The 18,353-nt window shown below is 41.0% G+C and overlaps 2 protein-coding genes across 3 annotated transcripts in view; both read left to right on the top strand.

Moving 5' to 3' along the window:
- Nucleotides 1-18,353, top strand: part of fra10ac1 (FRA10A associated CGG repeat 1) — an 855,621-nt gene that overhangs the window by 723,657 nt on the left and 113,611 nt on the right. The gene's annotated exons all lie outside the window — the stretch shown is intronic.
- The window catches only part of trpm4b.2 (transient receptor potential cation channel, subfamily M, member 4b, transient receptor potential cation channel, subfamily M, member 4b, tandem duplicate 2), a 47,798-nt gene that overhangs the window by 20,209 nt on the left and 9,236 nt on the right, over nucleotides 1-18,353 (top strand). For both annotated transcript variants that reach the window (XR_012387707.1, NM_001282153.1), the window contains exons 11-23: nucleotides 1,705-1,938; nucleotides 3,191-3,289; nucleotides 3,398-3,526; nucleotides 7,109-7,238; nucleotides 7,322-7,467; nucleotides 7,558-7,670; nucleotides 9,797-9,904; nucleotides 9,990-10,039; nucleotides 10,150-10,388; nucleotides 10,467-10,582; nucleotides 13,505-13,637; nucleotides 16,775-16,949; nucleotides 17,038-17,203. Coding sequence is in view for 1 of the 2 variants with exons in the window: in NM_001282153.1 (NP_001269082.1) it covers nucleotides 1,705-1,938; nucleotides 3,191-3,289; nucleotides 3,398-3,526; nucleotides 7,109-7,238; nucleotides 7,322-7,467; nucleotides 7,558-7,670; nucleotides 9,797-9,904; nucleotides 9,990-10,039; nucleotides 10,150-10,388; nucleotides 10,467-10,582; nucleotides 13,505-13,637; nucleotides 16,775-16,949; nucleotides 17,038-17,203 (1,838 nt within the window). In the remaining variant the exon portion in view is untranslated. The remainder of the gene's footprint in view (nucleotides 1-1,704; nucleotides 1,939-3,190; nucleotides 3,290-3,397; nucleotides 3,527-7,108; nucleotides 7,239-7,321; nucleotides 7,468-7,557; nucleotides 7,671-9,796; nucleotides 9,905-9,989; nucleotides 10,040-10,149; nucleotides 10,389-10,466; nucleotides 10,583-13,504; nucleotides 13,638-16,774; nucleotides 16,950-17,037; nucleotides 17,204-18,353) is intronic.

Genomic DNA, 18,353 nt, shown 5'->3' with positions numbered 1-18,353 from the left:
GTGGAATGAAACCCAGGGTATTTATAGTAGTTTAGGAGTCATCTGATTGGAGCATAGTGAATTGGATAATGCGGATCCAGCCGCTAGCAATCATAAGCACGTGATCCTCTCGAAATTAGTTTATACATAAACTTCACTTAATCAAGCCGAGACCACCTCATTCAAGTGATCTTGGAGCGATTGTTTTCGCGCGGATCCGAGTGCGATTGGTGGTTTCACATATGCCAAAAGAACCACTCTAACTGGGCAAACGAGACAGGTTCCGAAACAAAAGTGTAGGTGTGAAAGCACCCTGAGAGAGAGAGAGAGAGAGAAAGAGAGTGATGGGGTACTTTCATTCTCTAAATCGCAGTGAAAGCATCTGCTGTAAGTGTCAGTGAAAGACTGTCCAGCAAACACACGCAGTAAAATTGTGCACAGTTTCTGCGTTTTTAGGTAGTTGGAGCATTGAAAATACTCGAACTTGCCTCCTTCGCCATAGTAAGCTACGGTGACATAGCAACCCTCGCCATGGTAAGCTACGGCGACATAGCACATATGAGATAAGTGACGTCTGTACGTAATAAGCGGTTATGATTATTACTGAACCGATACCGAATAGTCCGCGTCTGCATCGCGGTGCACTGAAGAAACAATTTATTTTGACACCCTTAATATTGAGTCAAGGCACTCTATCGCACGTTTAACTTAAAGAGGTCAAACATGCTGAAGCTACTATTAAGCATACCTAACTAACTTGTATTTCTACAATTTTCAAACATAATACAGTCAATGCCGAGTTCAGACTGCATGATTTTCAAAGTAGTCGTGTTACAGATGTTTTCACACTGCATGACTATCTGGGCCTGCGTTTCGTCGCTGCTTTGTTTACACTGCAAGATGGATCGGCGACAGGGACTTTCACATAGCATGACTTTACTATAGGAAGAATCACCGACAACTTCGTCCAAACGACGTCTCACAGCCAAAAACATGTAGTATATCTATTGTCATTAACTACATAATGAGAAAGAAGCTTTTAATGGGGTAGAACGTGTACATGTTTGCTCACCTGGGTTTAAAGGGAATTAGCCATTTCTCCTCAACGTTGATAATAAACTAATTTCTTTCTGTATAAAACGTCAAACAGACACGGTTGCTCCTGAGTCCTGTCAAACCTCCACTAGTTTTTCCTCCATTTCGTGGGTCCAAATAAACCGAAAAAGAGCGCTTTTAACTTCTCCCCCTGCCTCCCGCTGGCCTGCAGCAGGCACACACACACGCACACACACAAGTAAAAGCTGCTCTCTCATTGGCTGTAGGCGATCGCTGGTGTTATTTTCAGTCAAAACTCAATTCACACGGCATGATTTGAATCGCCTACAGCTCCAGATATTTAGCATGACAAATATCTCACAGGCATCGGCGACTCATCGGCAATTCTCTCAGATCGCGTCTTTAAAAGTTCATACTGTGTGATTGTCACTCACGTGCACGAGCACCGATTTGCCTGTGATTTCAGGCATTTGTCGGCGATTTCTCAAAACCTGTTGGTGAGCCAAAATCGGGGCTAAAATCACGCAGTCTGAACTAGGCATAAGCATGAGCATAGGACCACTCACAAAAGAAATCATAATTAGATCTGCATTATGCACTGTTAATGAATAAGGTTGTTCTATTTTGTGAAATAGTTGTCAGGTGTTAATAGCATGTTACTTCCAACAGTATGAGGAGCTGAAGGATTCCATGACTGACGCCTTGGAGAACAACAAACCCCAGTTTGTGCGTCTCCTCATCGATAACGGCCTGAATATTTCGACCTACTTGACTTACAACCGACTGGAGATACTGTACAACTCCATCTCTGACACCTGCCTGGCCAAAACACTCCTGCTCCATCATCTGAATGAGCGCATACACCAGTCCATCAAGCAGATCTACAAGATCAGCCTTTATGAGGTCAGATCTCAAATAGACAACTATCAGCAGATTTATTTACCAGCACATTTATCTCACTGTAACTCATTATAGAAATCACTCATACATTTTCAGCAACATTGGAGAATTAAATATGGTATACTCCTTTTTAGTGAAACCCAGTTGTGTATTGGTTGGACAGTTTATAAACATAGTTAAAGGTGCAGCATATAAATTGGACACCCAGTGGTTAAACTGAGTATTGCACTCCTGGTTTTATACACGCAAGAGCAGGTTGCCAGATTGGCTACAACCTTTAAAGCCTTTGTAACCTTTAAAGGATTAAATAGGTTAGTTAGGTTAACTAGGCAGGTTAGGGTAATTAGGCAAGTTATTGTAAACAAAATATAGCTTAAAGGGGCTAATAATCTTGACCTTAAAATGGTTTTAAAAAAATTAAAAGCTGCTTTTATTTTAGCTGAAATAAAAAAATAAGACTTTCTCCAGAAGAAAAATGATTACCAGACATACTATTAAATGTCCTTTAAATATTTAAAACAGAAAAACAAATTTTAAGTTTTTTCTTTTTTAAATATTTCCCAAATGATGTTTAACAGAGCAAGGACATTTTCACAGTATGTCTGATAATATTTTTTCTTCTGAAGAAAGTCTTATTTGTTTTATTTCGGCTAGAATAAAAGCAGTTATACATTTTTTAAAAACCATTTTTGGGACAAAATCATTAGCCCCTTTGAGCTAAATTTTTTTCTGATAGTCGACAGAACAAACCATCATTATACAATAACTTGCCTAATTACCCTAACCTGCCTAGTTAACCTAATTAACCTAGTTAAGCCTTTAAATGTCACTTTAAGCTGTATAGAAGTGTCTTGAAAAATATCAAGTAAAATATTATTTACTGTCATCATGGCAAAGATAAAATAAATCAGTTATTAGAAATAAGTTTTTAAAACTATTATGCTTAGAAATGTGCTGAAACAATCTTCCCTACATTGAACAGAAATGGGGGGAAAAAATAAACAGGGGCGCTAATAATTCAGGGGGGCTAATAATTTCTTTCTTCAACTATATATATATATATATATATATATATATATATATATATATATATATATATATATGAGATGTATGGAAAAAGTGCAAAGCATCTGTTGAGTGCTCATATCATTGTGTGCTGATGTTTTTGGCTTAAATTTGATGAAACTGACTGTGTTTTGCGCAATAAACATTACTTGCCGAAACATCTGTGAACATGTGCTTTTTGTGATGGCAGGTGTCTCAGCTACTGACAGATCTGTTTGGCGAGGTCTGTCTTCCTTTCTACAAGGCTGAACTCAAACTGGAAGCAACGACCAAAAGAAAAGCTTTAAAAGTACCAGACCTCACTTTGATTCTATGTGGTCTCAAAATTGAGTTTTTACACTCTCGCATGTCGTCTCTGTACCTAAAAATAAACTGTGATTGTCTTACCACTTTTCAGAATGCATGCGATGTCTTGAATGGGAGTTGCACATATCGAGATGAGAAGTGTAAGCACCCATGGTTGTGTCTCTTCATCTGGGCAGTGCTGCAGAACCGCAGAGAGATGGCCATCTTCTTCTGGGAAATGGTAACATGCTCCTGAAGACATGCTAGAGATTTATCTTGATTCGCATTTTAGACAGAACCACTTTAGCATAATAAGATGCATTTATTAACAAATGTATCTTTGGTAACAATTCTCACTCCATTGGTATAAACACATAGAAGAGTTCTGTACACATATTTTTTAAAACAAGAGAAGAGTGTTTCTACAGGTGGTTTGTCAAGCCCACTCCCCTGTGTGAAACAAAATTCATAAATGCACTGTCTTTTTTTTGCTGATTGTAAGAACATGTCTGGTGCTAATGTGTAAAACTGGGGCAAGTGTCTCTTATGCCGAGTTCAGACTGCATGATTTTCAAAGTAGTCATGTCACAGATGTTTTCACACTGCTTGACTCTCTGGGCTAGCGTTTTGTGGCTACTTTGTTTACACTAAATGTTAATCAAAGGTGGCAACACCAAGGCTCCAAAAATACAAATTTATTAAATTAAAAAGGCTGACACCAAGCGTGTAACTGTAATGAAGGGGCTGACACAGAGGGATCCATTTGCTGTAGATTTATTAAACACAGTTTAATAAACACAAGCACACAGATGTAATGCGTGTGCGAACTCACATCAAACACAATCGTGTTACGTTGAAGCATCAACGGCAGGTAATCACAGTATGAATGTTCAGGCATGGGTCAGAGGCAGGCGGCGAATATCAGAGTCAGAGTCCAGGCTAGAGTTCAAGGCAGGCAGCTAGAATCAGAGTCGGTAATCAGGCTGGAGTACAAGGCAGGCGACTGGCAGGACGAGGTCGGAGAACAAGGCAAGGTAAGCAACGGGAATGCAGGCAGAGTAAAGAACCGCTCAGTAGTGTTCGCCGGGGCATAACAAGACTTCGCAATGAGTGAGTGTGTGAGTGCTGCTTATAAGCGTGAGCGTGGGTGATTAGGTGGATGCGCTTCAGGTGTGTAGGCTATCAGTGTATATGGATGATGTAATGGTTAGAAGTCCAGGGATGGTGACCTCTGCTGGCCAGCGAGGGGAATGACTGGGACCGAGTCGGTGACAGTAACATTTCGAGCCACACAGCTCTTCATCAGACAATGCTCATCACAATAAGGTGCACCTATTTTTACACTACCGGATCACATGATATCCTCTCGCATATGTCCACATAAACATACATACACAATCATTCATACACACATATACATAAATACATATGAATACATGCATACACAATCATATATAAGCACAAAAAGTGTCCAAATAGGTGCACCTGATTGTGATGAACATTGTCTGATGAAGAGCCGTGTGGCTCGAAACGTTACACGCTTGGTGTCAGCCTTTTTAATTTAATAAATTTGTATTTTTGGAGCCTTGGTGTTGCTGCCTTTGATTAACATTTAATTTGCACCTTATGCGTTTTTTTTGGCTGAGGACCCAGTTAAGAGGGATGTGCATGCTTTTGTACAGTTTTTTCATTACTTTGTTTACGCTGCAAGATGCATGACTTTACAATAGAATGAATCGCCAACAACTATGTCCAAACTACGTCTTACAGCCAAAAACATGTATATCTTTTGTTATTAACTACATAACGAGACTGACCCCTGTAATGGGGTAGAAAATGTACATATTTGCTCACCTGGGACTGAAGGGAGTTAGCAATTTCTCCTCAACTTTCTTTTTTGACCTGATTGTGATATTGAACACATGACACGTCAAACAGACACGGGTGCTCCGGCCAAATTTCCACTAGTTTTTCCTCCATTTTTGGGTCCAAATAAACTGAAAGTGAGCACTTTTAACTTTTCCCCCAACCTCCCGCTGGCCTGCAGATCCCCACACTAGTGGATGCTGCTCTCTCATTGGCTGAGAAACATCGCCGATGTTATTTTCAGTCAAAACTCACACGGCATGATTTGAATCGCCGACAGCTCCAGATATTTAGCATGGCAGCACTGGCGACTCATCGGCGATTCTCTCAGATCGCGTCTTTGATAGTTCACATTGTGTGATTGTCACTCACGTGCACGAGCACCGTGTTGCCTGTGATTTCAGGCAATTGTCTGCGATTTCTCAAAACCTGTTGGCGAGTCAAAATCCGGGCTAAAATCATGCAGTCTGAACTCTGCATTAGTTTCCTTCAGGTGGTTTGTAAAGCCCACTCACCTGAGTGGGGTACACTCTGTTTGGGTTGTCATGTGGTGTGCTGGAGGGAGAGAGGAGGGGGTCAACCGTTTGGCCAGTCGCACAGTCAATGATTTAGTCATTTAGACAGCGGCCTCTGGTGGGTTCACCTGAGAACAGCGTGGGCGCCAACTGCACTCGCGAGAGACATTTGAGATGCGAAAAAGCGGTCATATTGCATATTTCGCGATCTCCAGAAACGTCCACGGGACTACGTTTTCAGAATGAGCCAGGGTTGATTTTGATATCGCATTATTTATTTGCGGTTTCCAACTAATTTTATGATCCAATACAACACCAAGAAACTTAATTGCATTTACTCTTTCTATAACTCCATTATCAATATGTAAATCTATATTATGTATACTTTTTAATTACCCAAATAACATAAATTTGTTTTACTTATAATTAATGACAATTTGTTTATGTCAAACCACAATTTCAATTTATTAATTTTTGTTTTAATCAACTCCATAAGTTTTGGTAAAATTTCCCCAGAACAAAAGATACTCGCATCATCTGCAAATGAAATAAACTTAAACAACTCTGATATCTTACACATATCATAATGTCAATTAAAAACAATTAAAAAGAAAAGTTCTGTTGACTTGAAGATGTTCTGGAGACCCAAGAATTGTTCTTCTACTATACCGCATATGTTACCTAAACGAATTATTATTAATTACTACTACCTTTATCAAGACCCAAGGTGTTTTTTACATGCATTTTTTATTTCTCTTTGCTATTTGGGCTTATTGGAATCTCATCAGAATAAAAAAAGTATCATCTTTTGATATGACGTACTTTTAGAGAAAAATAATGTCCATATATGTGGACTCGTGGTCCGAATTTACATATAACACTTTTTCCTGAATTTTCATGCATATTCATCATTCATTTTCTTGTCAGCTTAGTCCCTTTATTAATCCAGGGTCGCCAAAGTGGAACAAACATTTTACGCAGCGCATGCCCTTCCAGCCGCAACCCATCTCTGGGAAACATCCACACACTCATTAATACGCACACTCATACAATTTAGCCTACCCAATTCACCTGTACCGCATGTCTTTGGACTGTGGGGGAAACCGGAGCACCCGGAGGAAACCCACGCGAACGCAAGGAGAACATGCAAACTCCACACAGAAACGCCAACTGAGCCGAGCCGAGGTTCAAACCAGCGACCCTGCGACCTTCTTGCTGTGAGGCGACAGCAGCCCATTGCATCACCTTATGCATATTTAACATAGAATTTTTTTTTAACTTGCTTTGACTCTCAAAGAGTAAAAACAACATTTTCCCCAATTTGGACAGTTAAAAATAGAGTTTGGGACATTTAATATGCTGCAAAAGAGTTACAGGATGGCACTGTATGTCTGTAACAAAAGTGTAGTTTCACACTCATCGCTCTCGCTCTTCTGTCTCAGTGTGGCGAGTCGGTTCTGACGGCTCTGGCTGGATGTAAACTGTTGTTGGAGCTCTCTAAACAGGAGATCGAGACCGAGGCCAAGCTCTCCATGAAGGAGCTGGCGCTGAAGTTTGAGCAGATGGCTCATGGTAGGATGTGTGTTTGGTCTTTTTTGTTATCTTATAAAACCAATACGATTTCAAGCTTCTATGGCACTAACATTACTTTACAGATGTGTTTGGCACATGCTACCAAACCAAAGCAAGTCATTCCTACAAGCTGTTGATCCGCAAGTCAAAACTGTGGGGTGACGCCACCTGTCTGAAGATGGCCATAGCTGCGGATGCCCGGATCTTCTTCAGCCATGATGGAGTGCAGGTCTGGCAGCACACAAACCATTGTTAATAGTGTCATGTGATTTAAAACAAGGTTGGTGTTTTTCCTAAAAACCCCCTTTCTTTTTTTAAGTCTCTGCTGTCTCAGATCTGGTGGGGGGATATAGAAAGAGGAACTGCGTTCTGGAGACTCCTGCTGGTGATGATCTGTCCTCCTCTCTGCTACACCAACTGCATTGAATTCAGGTACAGCAGCATGTGAATGTCCTCACAGTTCAGCTTCCCTCACATTGGGCTCTATTTTGACGGTCCATGCACAGAGCGCAAAACGCAGGACGCAAACGCTTTCAGGACGTGTCAGAACGCATTTTTGCTAACTTAAGGGCGGAAAAATCCGATTTGCGGCATGGCTCATGGTCTAAAAGGGTTGAGTTTATTTTCTTAATGAGTTATAGGTGTGTTTTTAGAATAAACCAATCAGAGTCTCATCTTCCATTACCTTTAAGAGCCAGCTGCGTTGCGCCATAAGCGCATTCGCTATTTACAAGACGTAAAGTAAGTTCACTTTCGCTTTTGCTCTCATGGATAGGGAAACCTTATCGCACAGACATCAATTAGCCTATAAATAATTAATTTCGTTTGTTAAGCGCAAAGATTTGTTTCAAAACTATTTCTAAATTCAGCTCTAATATCCTGCAAACGAAAAAATGAATAATAATAACAAAGTTTGGTCAAAATTAGCGCTGTCAAAATTAACTCGTTAACGCATGCGATTAATTTTAAATAATTAACGCGTTAAAAAAAATTAACGCAATTAACGCAGTGCAGGTTTTTTTTACTTCCTGTTGTGGTGGACGTGTTTTCAACATGCAATAAATGTAGATAAGACCAAGGAAGCACTTTTTGAAGTTCCAGTATAAAACACGATATTAGTTGCATCACAGGTTATCCAGAGTTTCATGCAATGTCAGGTGTTTCATTTTTAACCTTCGACATCTGTTGTAAGTTGATACCGCATGGCGAACAGAAAGAAAATCCTCCGCATTTCGTGACTCGGTGTTCCTTTAAGGTAAGGTTCCTTTTTAAGGCTACACGGTAGAGTTTTAATAAGAGTATAATCTTAATCATATTAAAATCGGAGTATTGGTGTCTTATGTAAATGTACTCAGAACGTCTGGTGAAGTCACGAGCTCTCAAAGACAGGGCATTACTCTGCCTTTCAGCATGAGCCCTCCAAGTTTAGTGGTGTTGCTAAACACCACTTGCCTTTGACAGCAAAAGCCGCTATATGCCGAGAACCAATCAGAAGCGTGTATCGAATCATATGTTTTCAATGTAGCAGCGCGCTGATACGCCAGCCTTATGAGGAGACTGTTTTATTCCGTTTTCGATTTTAAAAGTCTGAGTTTGATGAACTGCATGAGCCTGTCTGACTGTCAGTGAATGGCAAATGAAAAACGTCCCTCACCTCAGATGCTACTTTGAATGAGTTTGATTTACTATACATTAAATTGCAACTCCATTTCACTAAAGACAGAGTTAAGATGCCGTTCTTTTGTCCCACAAGAATGCTATGAGGATAAACAATAGACCTTAAGTATAAAAAATTTAAAACTGCTTTTATTCTAGCTAAAATTAAAACAAATTAGACTTTCTCCAGAACAAAAAATATTTTCAGACACACTGTGAAAATTTCCTTCCTCTGTTAAACAACATTTGGGAAATATTTAAAAAAGAAAAAAAATCTAAGGGGGGCTAATAATTCTGACCTCAGTAATTATAAATAAATAGCAATGTTTTTCACATGTGTTGTTGCGATACTTTGTAGTGTGCAATTTAACATAATTGCCTCTAGGTGTCGCCAATGCAAATAAAACAAACACACACAAGAAGTGCACGTGGCGTGGACCAACGCACATTCTCACGATTATTTCATCGTTATTAAATCCAAACGTTATTGTGAAACCTGGCGTACAGAAAGTTTTTGTGCGTACACAGTGTTGATGTATGAGACCCCTGGTTTTCGTTCTTCTGACTCTTATTTTAACGGAGAGAAAGTTTTATTGCAACAGCCATTGATTGCCTTTCAGTGAACATGTCAAATTACCAATTAAAGACCACAAATTTTAGCCTAGGATTATTGGAAGATTTTCCGATTTTCCAATTTAATCTCGTTTAGCCAAATCAAGGCCAAAATTGCAGTGTGAGCCAGGCTTTACTTCACTAGTCTGCATATGTGTTTTTGGGTCAGTGTCCTATTTTGGCACACTAGCACCTAGAAATAAAATCTTAAAACCAAAATTTCACTCAATATATTACAAACTGAAAATGTGCTGCATCAGGGGAAAGACATAAGTTGTGTTTCCTCCTAGGAAAACAGATCCAGCAAAAGAAGAGAAATCGATGACGGCACCTCCATCTTCACCGACAGACAGCCATTACGAAAAGACCGTCTACTCCTTCAAAGACATCAAACACCAGTACATCAGCTTTTATTCAGTACTTCATGCATACTTATGTCTGTCAACATCTACAAAACAGCATCTGTTATCTTATGATCTTTAGAAATGAAGGCGAGAATGAGGACTCAAATCATATCAGACAGAACACAAAAGGTTTGACTTTGATTTTGAAGCTTTTGCTGAAGAATTTAATAAAACTAGTTCATCATTGCTCTACAATTTCAGCCATTCTGCTCAAAATCAATAAGTCTTTCTGTCATCAGGAGAACCTGCATTCATCGAATCAATGAAGAGTAGCTTTGTGGTCTCCCGCTGGAAGCAGTTCTGGTACGCTCCTGTCACCTCATTCATCGGCAACCTTCTGATGTACTTCCTCTTCCTGTTTCTGTATGCCTACGTGCTATTGGTGGACTTCAAGCCGCCTCCCCCTGATGGCCCGGCGGTTTCGGAGTATGTGCTGTATTTCTGGGTCTTCACTTTAGTGTGCGAGGAGATTCGAGAGGTACGGTAGATGCTTTTTTCCTACTTGCATTCTTGTACAAATATGCATTTATACCACTTTGTTTTCTTTCTCTTCCAGGCGTCCATTGCAGGCAATAAGAAGTTTCCTCAGATGTTGTTCGTGTATGCTCAGGATATGTGGAATAAGTTTGATGTTCTTGCCATTTCCCTCTTCATTACTGGTTTGTGCTGCAGGTAAACACGCCTTGATGGTTTACTATCATAAATATATTATAAGGTTTGGCTATTAAATAGAAATAAATTAAATATTCACCACAGGTGCCACCCAATATCCCAATGTCACAATCTAATGGCATGGGTGAAGGTTCAATTCATGATAGTCTTACAAATGCATGTGTGAAGATAAAGTTGAACACTCAGTTGAACTTGTGGGGTAATAAATTTGGAGGAGGGAGGGTGGTTTGCGACGAAATAGTTGGAGGGAGGTTTAGGTTGAGCTGTTGTCAGCTTTATGGGCACCAACATGGTCCATATATGCAGGAAGCACCAACTCGGAAAGAGTTGCATCAAATGCAGGAAAGAGACAGGCTGCACTGGTAAACAGTATCTTCATAATATCTTTAATTAAAATAAATGATCAACAAATTTGATCTGTCTTTACAATCTTTACAAGTGAAGGCATTAACTACATGTAACGGAGGCCAGCTAGTGAGTGCTGTGCAGGTAAACCTCACTGCTCTGACCTCTAAAGGTGCTCTAGCGACAGATGCTAGAGGCCATGGTCTTTAGCCTCCTTGGTAGAGCACCCGAATCCCGTGCGGAAGGTCTCCGGTTCGATACCAGCTCGGAGCGGGTTGGGTGGCGGGGTTACATTGGTGCCGTGACCTGGATGGGAGTGAGGTTTAGGGGGGTGAGTGTAACGGAGGCCAGCTAGTGAGTGCTGTGCAGGTAAACCTCACTGCTCTGACCTCTAAAGGTGCTCTAGCGACAGACGCTAAAGGGCCATGGTCTTTAGCCTCCTTGGTAGAGCACCCGAATCCCGTGCGGAAGGTCTCCGGTTTGATACCAGCTCGGAGCGGGTTGGGTGGCATAGGACCGACAAGGTTACATACACACAATATTAATTCCCAATTTAAAAAATACTATAAACTATGAAATACTATTAAAGAAAATACCTAAATAACAGATAAATCCAAATTTCGAATGCAAGGGAGCTGCGTTCCAGACCAGTTCAGCTCAATGACGTATATTGACACAGCCTGTAGTCCCATTTAGCAACTTGATAGCAATCGTCTTATTAAAGAAGTGTAACCGATTAAAAAAATCAAGAGTGTAACTGATGCGTTTTATGTCGTAGAATAAAATGTGAAAGTATCTTACGTTTGTGTTAGCCACAGACCTTATTTAAGCGATTGAACTGAAATCCCATTGAAAAAACCCATTGACTTTAGGATGAGGGAACCAGAACTGCTAAAATGCTAACTCGCTTCCGGGTTTTTGCACACAAATTGACCTCATAATTCCTCCACTCTATTGGGAACCAGTGGACAAGAATATAGCATCTGGCAAATATCTAGGATCAAAACTCAGATCAACAAAACAGAATTCTTATAAAACAAGTGACTACTGGTAAATTGAGACCACACACTTGTATTAATGATGCGAACGCACACAAAACTTTGTGTACGCCAGGTTTCACGTTTGTATTTACTAACGATGAAATAAACGTGAGAATGTGCGTTGGTCCGCGCCAACTTCATGTCTGGCGTACGTGCATTTCTTGTGTGTGTTTGTTTTATTTCCAATGGCGACTCCTAGAGGCTATTATGTTCAATTTCTCACTACAACGTATCGCACAAACACATCTGAAAAACATTGCTGTTCATTTATAATTTATTAAATGGGTTCATTGACACAATATATATATATTTTTTTACCAATTATGTGATTTAGAACATATAAAAGCATTTGCAAATGTACACGACCCTTAATCTATGGCAATGGCAGTGTTGGCCTTATTAGAGGACATCATCAATGGTCGAACCGAAGGCTCCAAGGTAGCAGGGTGGGCGGTGGGTGGCTTCTTGGTGAGTGATGTTATGATATTATTCCAGCTTAGTTTTTTATTTATTTATTTTTTTTTCTGAGGGTAATTATTTAACTGCATATCAGGAGACCGCAGTTATCCATTAAAGATGTGGCTGTTAACCCCCCTCAACAACCCACAAACTGACCAAGAGTGCAGATACAATGATGCCTATTCTCGCACTCGTCAGTTGTAGAGCGGGCCATTGGGCAGCTGAAATGCCGGTGGTGCTGCCTTGAAAAGAGTGGAGGGGTACTGCTATACCACCCGAACAAAGTGTTCCTCTAATACATCTGTGTCTCCCACAGACACGGATACTACTCCAGACTGTAGTGTCGCCCACAATTGAGGCCTCTCTCTCCTCAAAGGGTGTTAGTTCAGCATCCCCTGTTCTTCCGCCTGTTCGTTCCACACTTTTACGGTGCTTCGCTCTTCTCTTCATAACCTGCACCTTTACATCAGACCATTTTTTTTTTAGTTCACTCACAATGTGATGTTCAGACCCCACTGTGTTAACTGCGTCAGCTAAACTCTCCCACTCTATTTTTATTCTTATGTTATTAATTCCGGAGGACAAACTTGCAAATAACACCGTTTTTCTCCGTTCTACCTCTAATAGGAACACCTCCAGTTCACAGTCTGTGAAGTTTCTCCTCTTGCTTTTGCCTTTGGCTTTTCATTTGGTTTTGCCAAAGTGGAGTCATTAGCATATTTATACAGTGGGAGGAGGCAGGGAGGTCTTTTTACGCTCGTGCACGTGCGCTCAGTTTCATGTTAATTTGGATATACAAACAGAATATGCGTGGGATTCCGCATGAGCAGTGTTTTGTACATCTGTTTTTTTTGCTGCGTATGCACATTTACAGCTTTGTCTGTACATAATTTTTTAGTATTACTTCAACGCAAGTCGTTGTACATGAGACCCTGGGACTTTTAAAAATGATTGAAGTTTTTCATTGCGTGGTATCTGTTATGTGAATTCCTAAGTTCAGAAAAAGCATTCTTACAGTGTGCGTTCTGCTTTCTTTTTGCTGATCATCTGTGACTGTGTATTTTTGTTTCTGTCTCAGGATGTTCAGCTGGTCATTCAACATGGGTCGTGGTATACTGTGTGTGGACTACATGGTCTTCACTCTCAGACTCATACACATTTTCGCCATTCACAGACAGCTGGGTCCCAAAATCATCATACTCGGCAAAATGGTGAGACAAACAGAGGTGTTCAACATCCTAAATCTGTATGCATGTGATACACTGCCATAAAATCAAGCTGTTTATGGACGACTGTAGCAGAGAGGCATGGTCGTACCATAATATTTTTATCTGGTCAATAAGTGCATATCTAGAAAATAAGCTCAACTGTATCATGTGTTTCAAATGGGTCTCTCTGCATTTCCCTGAAGAACAGAGATGCTGAGAAAGCATGAGAGGTGACCTATTAGTAATCAGATGATCATGTTGTGTTTTTCCACTGTTTATCAAGATGAGCAGAGGTGGCAACAACATATACATTCAATATGGAGGGAGACAACCCCTGCTCTATCTTCTCCTGATAATAATAATAATAATTCCTCACATTTATATAACACTTTTCTGGGCAATCAAAGTGCTACACATAGAGGGGGATCTCCTCATCCACCACCAGTGTGCAGCATCCACACCACACACACCACCTGATTGGTAGAGAGGAGACAGAGTGATGAAGCCAATTATGATATGGGGAGGATTAGGAGGCTATGATGGACAAATTTGGCCAGGATGCCGGGGTTAAACCCCTACTCTTGGGATTTTTAACCACCACAGAGAGTCAGGACCTCAGTTTAACGTCTCATCTGAAAGACAGCGCTCACTGAGCAGTATAGCGTCCCCTTCACTATACTGGGGCATTAGGACCCACACAGACTGCAGGTTGGGCGCCCCCTGCTGGCCCCACTATCACCACTTCCGGCAGCAACCTAGCTTTCCCAATGTGGTCTCCCATCCAGGTACTGACCGGGCGCAGCCCTGCTTAGCTTCAGTGGGCGAACAAGCGAGAGTTGCAGAGAGCTAAGGACAAGACATCTTTAACTGGGGAAATCCAGGGTGAGAGAAACACCACTCAGTCCTCCACGTCTACATGTGGTGGTTCCATAGATCTGGACATGGGTGCCAAATTGTGCTATGTCCCTGAAAAAGCAGGTCTTACCTCAGGAGGATTTACCAAGCAGGTGGTGCTTGAGCTGAAAAACTGGTTCAGGCGGGTCAATATAGCACAGCCAGCAAGACTTGGCATATGGAAGTATGAAGAGCTCAAACCTTGCTATTGTCCTTCATATCTGCCAGGTTTAGTCAGAGGTGGCCATACAGCGATCGTACAAAAGCTATTGGGAGTAACAATCCATGTGTTTAAAAGGGTCGGACTGGTAGAACAAATAGATGGCCACAACATTCAGGGCAGAAGCAGAGCACTGAGACATGCTGAGAGCTTTAGATGAGAGGCATGAGCAATCTCTTCAGGCAGCAGTGAATTGCTGACAGAAATTGACCACAATGGCCTTCTCCACCTGGGGGATTCAGACATACATCTTGGCTGCCCCAACATTGAGGAACTTGAGACTGGAGGTCCAAGTGAGCTCCTTGTGCACTGTAAGGAGACAGAAAAAAGCAAATCAGTCTAGAGTCAGAGTCATTTCAGCTTTCAGCATATTGCCATGCATTCAGTTCTGTAGTCATTTCGTCATGAGGTCTGAATGAAACATTCCCCTCCAACTTGTTAAGGAAAATATTTTTTTTACAGCCTGGAGAAAAAGCTGTGAGGAATAAATGGTTAAAGTTAATTTTCACAATACCACACTACAGCCAACCTTGTGCTGTTCCTGTCATTTTACTGAGACAGAAACCTACTCACGATATGCACTGGAATGTTTCTGATTGGATTTCACCAAATATTAAAGGATGGAGATGTACATGGAACTTTGTCAGAGCTTGAATGAGACTTTGGGCATACCCACACTATGTACAGTTGCTCGAACCGGGCCAAAGCACGCTTATCCCCCCTCCCGTCTCCCCCGACTGCCCCCACTCACATTACAATCGGGCCTGGGCACGCTTACATCATTGATGATGTGCTGGTGGTCAGAAGCGCTCTCGCTCAGCACCGTGGGGATTTCTTCAGTTATATCGCTTGGGATGCAGTGACATGCATATTTCACCGAACAGATCAGCCACTTTTGATGCTCATAAACAATCATAAAGCCCCCGTGCTGCAGGAATTAGGAGGTTTGATAAAGGTGCAGCTGTCGTGCAGTGAGGGGTTTGCGTATTTAATAAACTACGGCAGTTTGTGTTCACTAAACAGTAAAAATTATTAATAAATCCAAATGAAACAGCCCCTTAAAAGTCAGGTCTCGCTTTCAGTTCCGGGCTTTGGCGCGTTTTGCACTCACAAAGCGTACCACGCCAAAGCCCAAGTGAACCGCGCTCAGGCCCACCTCTTCCAACCGGGCCAGGGCCGGCCAAGTGAACCATGCCTGAGCCTGACTCAGCGCACTCACACTTTTCAAACGATCCGGGAAACGGGCCTGGGCACGGTTCGGATAGCATAGTGTGAGTACGCCCTTTGTCAGTACAGTTTTGCAACAGCTTCTTCTTCCTCTGGATCACAGCCTGTAGATGTTATTAAAATGGTTGCCTCTTTGTTCTCTGTTCTCTTAGTTGTGTGTTGTATTCATTCTGCACTGATTGTAGCTCTCTGGTAAATTGGCTATGGCGCTATTTACGAATCGTATCTAAAACCATGTGGAAAACATGAAGCATGCAGCTTCCTTTATGAAGCTTTTGGGTTTGCAATATTGTGGCATCTGTCGTCGCTATCAGCTATGCTTTCATACCAGACATGGAAAGCACTGTACTGCCTATGATCCCATTCAGTTTCACTTTAATTTCAGTCGTATGAATCCTGTTGACTAGAGTGTGCTGCAGTCAATGTTCAGGATAGTTCAACCTTTTGTCGCTGTATTGATTAATTAACACTGAATGTATGCCATTGTTTTGACTAGGACTTTTGTTTAAGAATAAAGCAATATGCCTGTGTAACTAGATTATTTTATTAACATGTTCCTGCATCGGGCTCAAACATAAACACACCATGGCAGCTTGTGCTTGTTGCTTCAACACTGTCTATGTATGCATTGAGGGCATTGCATTTTCGAATCGCACTGCACGCAGTAGACCAATTATTGCAGATTAGCATCACAAACTGAATTCCCACTGAAGATTTCACATATACCTGGAGACCATTATGGCAACTATCAAATCTCACTCATGTGTTTGTGTTTTGTATGAATGTTCTTGAATTACAGATCAAGGATGCGTTCTTCTTCCTGTTCTTCCTGCTGGTGTGGTTGAGTGCATATGGAGTAGCCAATCAAGCTCTACTATACCAGTACGATCCGAGCCCTGCAAGAACGTTTCGACGAGTGTTGTACAGGCCATATCTGCACATATTCGGACAGATACCAGTTGAAGAAATAGACAGTATGTTCACTTTTTACACTTCTCACCATTAACATTTTGCACCTTTTTGTTGACATCCACTGACTGGATCATATCTGTGTGTGTTAAGCTGGCAGACACTGGGAAAGAGACTGCACAGATAATCTGACGTTGATCAATGAAGGGATAGAGCCGTGCAGAGACACCAGCCACAACTGGCTTGTGGTCGTTTTGTTGGTCATCTTCTTACTAGTCACAAACATTTTACTTGTCAACCTGCTCATCGCCACATTCAGGTATTTATATGTCTGTTCATCCTTCCACCTTCAGTTGGGCTGGAATAAGATTATGAGGGTATTATAACCTTGGATAAAAATTACTGCTCAAAAATATGTTCTTTTTTACAACCCCAAATCAGAAAAAGTTGTGACAGTATGGAAAAACGCTGATTAAAAAAAGAAAGTAGTGATTTCTAAATTTACTTAGACATGCATCTCATTGCAGACAATACAACTAACATTATTTAATGCGTTCCTTTTGACTTTTTTTAAATAAACACATATTCCAATTTTGGTTCTTGCAACACATTTCAAAAAAAGTTGGAACAGTAAAGCATTTACTACTTTGTAATGTTGCCATTCCTTTTCACAACACTTACAAGACGTTTAGGGACTGAAAACACCAGGTGATGAAGTGTTTCAGGTGTAATTTTGTCCCCATTCTTCCTGCAAACAAAGGCTGTTTCTCAATTCCAAGAATGCAGAGAACGGACTTGCGTTCTTGTGGAGACCGGTCTTTCCAGGTCACCTCAGAGGAACGGACTAGGGAGACTGCAATAACAGAGAATGTGTCCTGTGAGAAATGAAATGCTGCGTTCTTTCTGATTGTCACGTGACCTTCACACAATTTTAACAGGAAATTATTTAAACATTACAGCATTCATACCGTGATTTACTGTTTTTTCCCCTTTTCACAAAATATACTCTGCATAAAGCCTTACAAATATACATTGCACAATACAAATAAATCTGATTTTATTACGAATTTTAACAAATAAACACCCTTAATGTGTTTGTCTTTAATTCCATGGTAATGGTTACTGTTACAGTTTCATTTAGGGAAACTCCTGAGGTAAATAAAGTGATATCTATGAACTTTAATAATAAATCTGTGTAAAATGCTGCGCTTCCTACCTCCAGTCGCAATGACTTCTGGGACTTCTAGAGCAAATTCGGTGCTCAAGTCTCCATTCATGTGTCCTCGATATCAAGAACACATCCAGGAACTTTCATGCATCCTCTGTACTTGCGTTCTTGAGTTTTGGAACTGAACTTTGGCAGTTGATGATGACGACGTTACAGGAGAACGCAAGATTGCTGAAGTACGCGTATTGAGAAACAGCCTAAGTCTTAAGGTGGGCAACAGTACAGGGTCTTTGTTATTGCA

This window comes from Danio rerio, chromosome 12 (genome assembly GCF_049306965.1).
Source record: "Danio rerio strain Tuebingen ecotype United States chromosome 12, GRCz12tu, whole genome shotgun sequence".
Classification (NCBI taxonomy): domain Eukaryota; kingdom Metazoa; phylum Chordata; class Actinopteri; order Cypriniformes; family Danionidae; genus Danio; species Danio rerio.
This window is presented reverse-complemented; position numbering and strand designations above follow the sequence as displayed.